At 49.4% G+C, this 8,043-nt stretch overlaps 1 protein-coding gene across 1 annotated transcript; it reads right to left on the reverse strand.

The window, feature by feature from the left end:
- Positions 1 to 1,181: 1,181 nt before the first annotated feature.
- LOC127929563 (uncharacterized) lies at positions 1,182 to 5,526 on the reverse strand. The gene is made up of 4 exons (XM_052517508.1): positions 5,491 to 5,526; positions 2,510 to 2,606; positions 2,042 to 2,457; positions 1,182 to 1,716 (listed from the first exon to the last, which is right to left on the reverse strand). Exons 1-4 carry the CDS (start codon positions 5,524 to 5,526, stop codon positions 1,333 to 1,335), a joined length of 933 nt encoding a protein of 310 aa, XP_052373468.1. The 3' UTR covers positions 1,182 to 1,332.
- Between the last annotated feature and the right edge of the window lie 2,517 nt (positions 5,527 to 8,043).

The raw sequence follows: 8,043 nt of genomic DNA on the forward strand, positions 1-8,043 counted from the left end.
GTAAATAGGATAATTTTGGTCATGAAGTCCGTCTCGTCAAAAACAGAGTTGATTTGACAATGTCCGTCTGCCCACTAACATGGGATGAACTGTTGCAGTAGAGCAGGGTTCCCCAACTGGCAAACAGCAGGTGGAATCTGACCTGCCGGTGGTTTTATTTTGGTGTTTCTCCTGTCTAATTCTCATTGTTGAAGACTGTACAAACACACAAGCCAATCAGCTCCTAGTGATTTTAATTTAAGAAATCTGTTCCCAAGTATTCCCACGTATAATAGAGAGACACGTGATCGTAGACAAATGTAAGCAAGGTTTGAAAGTATTATGTTTTGGTCAAATAAGATATCTGTTTGGGCTTCTTGCGGTCAAATTTTGCAGTCTACAAAATATTTGTAATCGTCCTCCGGCCCCCCGATCATCCACTCCAGAAGAAATCATCCACCGGCTGAATCTAGTTGATGATCTCTGCCACAGACCGTGAGACAGAATCTAGTTGATGATCTCTGCCACAGACCGTGAGACAGAATCTAGTTGATGATCTCTGCCACAGACCGTGAGACAGAATCTAGTTGATGATCTCTGCCACAGACCGTGAGACAGAATCTAGTTGATGATCTCTGCCACAGACCGTGAGACAGAGCCTAGTTGATGATCTCTGCCACAGACCGTGAGACAGAGCCTAGTTGATGATCTCTGCCACAGACCGTGAGACAGAATCTAGTTGATGATCTCTGCCACAGACCGTGAGACAGAACCTAGTTGATGATCTCTGCCACAGACCGTGAGACAGAACCTAGTTGATGATCTCTGCCACAGACCGTGAGACAGAATCTAGTTGATGATCTCTGCCACAGACCGTGAGACAGAATCTAGTTGATGATCTCTGCCACAGACCGTGAGACAGAATCTAGTTGATGATCTCTGCCACAGACCGTGAGACAGAATCTAGTTGATGATCTCTGCCACAGACCGTGAGACAGAATCTAGTTGATGATCTCTGCCACAGACCGTGAGACAGAATCTAGTTGATGATCTCTGCCACAGACCGTGAGACAGAATCTAGTTGATGATCTCTGCCACAGACCGTGAGACAGAGCCTAGTTGATGATCTCTGCCACAGACCGTGAGACAGAGCTGACCAGCAGCTCTGACTGTTTTACAACACGTTTTTTAAACTTGACAAACGCTGCACCAAACACCTAAAGCTACGGACAATTGCACGACTGAAACATCCTCGGCCAAAATATCAAAATGAATCACAGATTTAATGGAATTTATTTAGATTCATTCTGGGGATTTTGAGGAAGTGAAATAGGTTTCCGCGTATACAGTGGCTCATCGGTCAGGAAACACACCCCCTTGACTGAAGACTGGAACACACCCCCTTGACTGAAGACTGGAACACACCTCCAAGACTGAAGACTGGAACACACCTCCAAGACTGAAGACATGAACACACCTCCAAGACTGAAGACTGGAACACACCTCCAAGACTGAAGACAGGAACACACCTCCAAGACTGAAGACTGGAACACACCTCCAAGACTGAAGACTGGAACACACCTCCAAGATTGAAGACAGGAACACACCTCCAAGACTGAAGACTGGAACACACCTCCAAGACTGAAGACTGGAACACACCTCCAAGACTGAAGACTGGAACACACCTCCAAGACTGAAGACTGGAACACACCTCCAAGACTGAAGACTGGAACACACCTGAAGACTGGAACACCAAGACTGAAGACTGGAACACACCTCCAAGACTGAAGACTGGAACACACCTCCAAGACTGAAGACTGGAACACACCTCCAAGACTGAAGACTGGAACACACCTCCAAGACTGAAGACTGGAACACACCTCCAAGACTGAAGACTGGAACACACCTCCAAGACTGAAGACTGGAACACACCCCCTTGACTGAAGACTGGAACACACCTCCAAGACTGAAGACTGGAACACACCTCCAAGACTGAAGACTGGAACACACCTCCAAGACTGAAGACTGGAACACACCCCCTTGACTGAAGACTGGAACACACCTCCAAGACTGAAGACTGGAACACACCTCCAAGACTGAAGACTGGAACACACCTCCAAGACTGAAGACTGGAACACACCTCCAAGACTGAAGACTGGAACACACCTCCAAGACTGAAGACTGGAACACACCTCCAAGACTGAAGACTGGAACACACCTCCAAGACTGAAGACTGGAACACACCTCCAAGACTGAAGACTGGAACACACCTCCAAGACTGAAGACTGGAACACACCTCCAAGACTGAAGACTGGAACACACCTCCAAGACTGAAGACTGGAACACACCTCCAAGACTGAAGACTGGAACACACCTCCAAGACTGAAGACTGGAACACACCTCCAAGACTGAAGACTGGAACACACCTCCAAGACTGAAGACTGGAACACACCTCCAAGACTGAAGACTGGAACACACCTCCAAGACTGAAGACAGGAACACACCTCCAAGACTGAAGACTCGAACACACCTCCAAGACTGAAGACTGGAACACACCTCCAAGACTGAAGACTGGAACACACCCCCTTGACTGAAGACTGGAACACACCTCCAATAGTCGTTTTTTTCTAATGAGCATATAGTATAACACACTGTTACGCACGCCTCTATGAAGAGGGAACGCAACAAACACCCTGCTACAACTAAACTCTCCGTGAAGTGAAAAAGGTATGGACTGTAGGTGCAAGTAAGAATGACGAAGTCCACAATCAGTCCACAATCAGCTCCTTGGTTTTGTTGATGTTGAGAGAGAGGTTACTCCACCAAGGCCCTCACCTTCTCCACTGCGGCCCCATCGATGTGGATGGGGGGGGGGTGGCACTCCCTGCCGTCTCCTGAAGTCCACAATCAGCTCCTTGGTTTTGTTGACGTTGAGAGGGAGGTTATTTCCCTGGCACCACTCCCACCAAGGCCCTCACCTCCTCCCTGTAGGACCGTCTCGTTGTTGGTAATCAGGCCTCTACTACTGTTGTGTCGTCTGCAAATTTGATGATTGAGTCTGGAGACGTGTGTGACACGTCCGGTGAACAGGTCAGGGTTCCATAGCCGCAGGCAGAACAGTTGAAACTGGAGCAGCAGCACGACCAGGTGAACAGGTCAGGGTTCCATAGCTGCAGGCAGAACAGTTGAAACTGGAGCAGCAGCACGACCAGGTGAACAGGTCAGGGTTCCATAGGCGCAGGCAGAACAGTTGAAACTGGAGCAGCAGCATGACCAGGTGAACAGGTCAGGGTTCCATAGCTGCAGGCAGAACAGTTGAAACTGGAGCAGCAGCACGACCAGGTGGACAGGTCAGGGTTCCATAGCTGCAGGCAGAACAGTTGAAACTGGAGCAGCAGCATGACCAGGTGAACAGGTCAGGGTTCCATAGCCGCAGGCAGAACAGTTGAAACTGGAGCAGCAGCATGACCAGGTGAACAGGTCAGGGTTCCATAGCTGCAGGCAGAACAGTTGAAACTGGAGCAGCAGCATGACCAGGTGGACAGGTCAGGGTTCCATAGCTGCAGGCAGAACAGTTGAAACTGGAGCAGCAGCATGACCAGGTGGACAGGTCAGGGTTCCATAGCTGCAGGCAGAACAGTTGAAACTGGAGCAGCAGCATGACCAGGTGGACAGGTCAGGGTTCCATAGCTGCAGGCAGAACAGTTGAAACTGGAGCAGCAGCATGACCAGGTGAACAGGTCAGGGTTCCATAGCTGCAGGCAGAACAGTTGAAACTGGAGCAGCAGCATGACCAGGTGAACAGGTCAGGGTTCCATAGCTGCAGACAGAACAGTTGAAACTGGAGCAGCAGCATGACCAGGTGAACAGGTCAGGGTTCCATAGCTACAGGCAGAACAGTTGAAACTGGAGCAGCAGCATGACCAGGTGAACAGGTCAGGGTTCCATAGCCGCAGGCAGAACAGTTGAAACTGGAGCAGCAGCACGACCAGGTGAACAGGTCAGGGTTCCATAGCCGCAGGCAGAACAGTTGAAACTGGAGCAGCAGCATGACCAGGTGAACAGGTCAGGGTTCCCTAGCCGCAGGCAGAACAGTTGAAACTGGAGCAGCAGCATGACCAGGTGAACAGGTCAGGGTTCCATAGCCGCAGGCAGAACAGTTGAAACTGGAGCAGCAGCATGACCAGGTGAACAGGTCAGGGTTCCATAGCCGCAGGCAGAACAGTTGAAACTGGAGCAGCAGCATGACCAGGTGAACAGGTCAGGGTTCCCTAGCTGCAGGCAGAACAGTTGAAACTGGAGCAGCAGCATGACCAGGTGGACAGGTCAGGGTTCCCTAGCCGCAGGCAGAACAGTTGAAACTGGAGCAGCAGCACGACCAGGTGAACAGGTCAGGGTTCCCTAGCTGCAGGCAGAACAGTTGAAACTGGAGCAGCAGCATGACCAGGTGAACAGGTCAGGGTTCCATAGCCGCAGGCAGAACAGTTGAAACTGGAGCAGCAGCATGACCAGGTGAACAGGTCAGGGTTCCCTAGCTGCAGGCAGAACAGTTGAAACTGGAGCAGCAGCATGACCAGGTGAACAGGTCAGGGTTCCATAGCTGCAGGCAGAACAGTTGAAACTGGAGCAGCAGCACGACCAGGTGGACTGGGGACAGCATGGAGTCATCAGGCCAGGTAGTCCTGAGGCATGGTCCTAGGGATCAGGTCCTCCGGGTGGGGAGTGAGAGAGAGAATTAGAGGGAGTATAATTATATTCACACAGCACACCAGATGAGACAGGAGAATTACACCAGATATAACAGACTGACCCTATCTCCCCGGCACAGAGACTACTGCAGCGTAGATACTGCCAGGCCTTCTGTTAAACACACATATAACAGACTGACCCTATCTCCCGGCACAGAGACTACTGCAGCGTAGATACTCCCAGGCCTTGTTAAACACACACCTTCTATATGGTTAGGGTTAGTTTTAACCGGTTTTAACACAGTTGCAGCCAACAGTATTTTCCAGTGACAACAGGTTTGTGTTCTGTTTACACACAGGTGTCAGATAGCTAATTACAACAGGAAGTCGACTCTGTCTTCAGTGCGTTAACCGTCAACACGTGCTGTAACATAGAGATACGGCCCTCTGGGAACACAGTGGACAGGAAGTGTGTATTTTGATGATGTCATCAGGCAGAACTTTTTAACGTTATTTTCTTCAAATTAAATATATAAATGTTTCCCGTTTTACACACGTGTACAGGTATATTCACCGGTTTGACGCTGGAGATAATGAATGTGAGGTTGTTTCCCTTTAAAGCATCTACTATGAGGTCTCACCTCAACAGACCCTAGTGGTTAGAGCGTTGGGCCAGTAACCGGAAAGGTTGCTGGATCGAATCCCCGAGATGACAAGGTCCCCGGTTGCCCGTAGACGTAGATGTCGATTAAGAAAGACCCCCTGCACCTCTCTGATTCAGAGGGGTTAAATGCAGAAGACACATTTCAGTTGTACAACTGACTAGGTATCCCGCTTTCCTTTCCCCTCCATTTGACATCTTAGTTTTGAAGAATAGAACCATAGAACTACATCTGTGCTTCCATGGACGGAACATAGAACAGCATCTGTGCTTCCATGGACGGAACATAGAACAGCATCTGTGCTTCCATGGACGGAACATAGAACAGCATCTGTGCTTCCATGGACGGAACATAGAACAGCATCTGTGCTTCCATGGACGGAACATAGAACAGCATCTGTGCTTCCATGGACGGAACATAGAACAGCATCTGTGCTTCCATGGACGGAACATAGAACAGCATCTGTGCTTCCATGGACGGAACATAGAACAGCATCTGTGCTTCCATGGGACAGAACATAGAACAGCATCTGTGCTTCCATGGGACAGAACATAGAACAGCATCTGTGCTTCCGTGGACGGAACATAGAACAGCATCTGTGCTTCCATGGACGGAACATAGAAGAGCATCTGTGCTTCCTTGGACGGAACATAGAACAGCATCTGTGCTTCCATGGGACGGAACATAGAACAGCATCTGTGCTTCCGTGGACGGAACATAGAACAGCATCTGTGCTTCCAGGGACGGAACATAGAACAGCATCTGTGCTTCCGTGGACGGAACATAGAAGAGCATCTGTGCTTCCATGGACGGAACATAGAACAGCATCTGTGCTTCCGTGGACGGAACATAGAACAGCATCTGTGCTTCCGTGGACGGAACATAGAACAGCATCTGTGCTTCCATGGACGGAACATAGAACAGCATCTGTGCTTCCATGGACGGAACATAGAACAGCATCTGTGCTTCCATGGACAGAACATAGAACAGCATCTGTGCTTCCATGGACGGAACATAAAACAGCATCTGTGCTTCCATGGACGGAACATAGAACAGCATCTGTGCTTCCATGGACGGAACATAGAACAGCATCTGTGCTTCCGTGGACGGAACATAGAACAGCATCTGTGCTTCCGTGGACGGAACATAGAACAGCATCTGTGCTTCCATGGACGGAACATAGAACAGCATCTGTGCTTCCATGGACGGAACATAGAACAGCATCTGTGCTTCCATGGACGGAACATAGAACAGCATCTGTGCTTCCATGGACGGAACATAGAACACGTTCCCGTTCTAAGATTGACCACAGGGTTGTCTGTTTGTCACCGTTAATAACTCTGCATTGGAATCACTATCTCCTCAAATACATCAGTATAAACGTCTCCTGTTTTATGTGGTCCTTCTGTGGCTCAGTTGGTAGAGCATGGCGCTTGTAACGCCAGGGTAGTGGGTTCGATTCCCGGGACCACCCATACGTAAAATGTATGCACACATGACTGTAAGTCGCTTTGGATAAAAGCGTCAGCTAAATGGCATATATTATATTATTATATTATTATTATTATATATTTTATTCCTACGACAACCAACATCAACACGTATGGAAATCATTTGGTTTCGTAAAACACACCAGACTGACGGAATGAACTGCAGGCTCAAACTGCAACAAGATCTCATCAACTCACTGCACTAGGATATAATCATCAACTCACTGCACTAGGATATAATCATCAACTCACTGCATTAGGAAATAATCATCATCAACTCACTGCATTAGGAAATAATCATATATAACCCCCTGCAGGGGGTGCGTCACCTGAGTGGGTTGATTCACTGTTGTGGTCATCCTGTCTGGGTTGGCGCCCCCCACTTGGGCTGTGCCGTGGCGGAGATCTTTGTGGGCTATACTCAGCCTTGTCTCAGGATGGTAAGTTGGTGGTTGAAGATATCCCTCTAGTGGTGTGGGGGCTGTGCTTTGGCAAAGTGGGTGGGGTTATATCCTTCCTGTTTGGCCCTGTCCGGGGGTGTCCTCGGATGGGGCCACAGTGTCTCCTGTCCCCTCCTGTCTCAGCCTCCAGTATTTATGCTGCAGTAGTTTGTGTCGGGGGGCTAGGGTCAGTTTGTTATATCTGGAGTACTTCTCCTGTCCTATTCGGTGTCCTGTGTGAATCTAAGTGTGCATTCTCTAATTCTCTCCTTCTTTCTTTCTCTCTCTCGGAGGACCTGAGCCCTAGGACCATGCCCCAGGACTACCTGACATGATGACTCCTTGCTGTCCCCAGTCCACCTGGCCATGCTGCTGCTCCAGTTTCAACTGTTCTGCCTTACTATTATTCGACCATGCTGGTCATTTATGAACATTTGAACATCTTGGCCATGTTCTGTTATAATCTCCACCCGGCACAGCCAGAAGAGGACGGGCCACCCCACATATGCTCTCTCTAATTCTCTCTTTCTTTCTCTCTCTCGGAGGACCTGAGCCCTAGGACCGTGCCCCAGGACTACCTGACATGATGACTCCTTGCTGTCCCCGGTCCACTTGACTGTGCTGCTGCTCCAGTTTCAACTGAAACTGAGCAGCAGCATGACCAGGTGAACAGGTCAGGGTTCCATAGCTGCAGGCAGAACAGTTGAAACTGGAGCAGCAGCACGACCAGGTGGACAGGTCAGGGTTCCATAGCTGCAGGCAGAACAGTTGAAACTGGAGCAGC

This window comes from Oncorhynchus keta, unplaced genomic scaffold (assembly GCF_023373465.1).
Source record: "Oncorhynchus keta strain PuntledgeMale-10-30-2019 unplaced genomic scaffold, Oket_V2 Un_scaffold_8398_pilon_pilon, whole genome shotgun sequence".
NCBI lineage: Eukaryota > Metazoa > Chordata > Actinopteri > Salmoniformes > Salmonidae > Oncorhynchus > Oncorhynchus keta.

Bases quoted from the DNA above. Each gene is read 5' to 3' on its own strand.
- LOC127929563 (XM_052517508.1), bottom strand. From the start codon at position 5,526: ATGTCAAATGGAGGGGAAAGGAAAGCGGGATACCTA. The intron at 2,607-5,490 runs GTCAGTTGTACA...TATGCTCATTAG, and splicing joins AAAGGAAAGCGGGATACCTA to AAAAAAACGACTATTGGAGG. The intron at 1,717-2,041 runs GTGTGTTCCAGT...TCCAGTCTTCAG, and splicing joins TCCAGTCTTCAGTCTTGGAG to GTGTGTTCCAGTCTTCAGTC.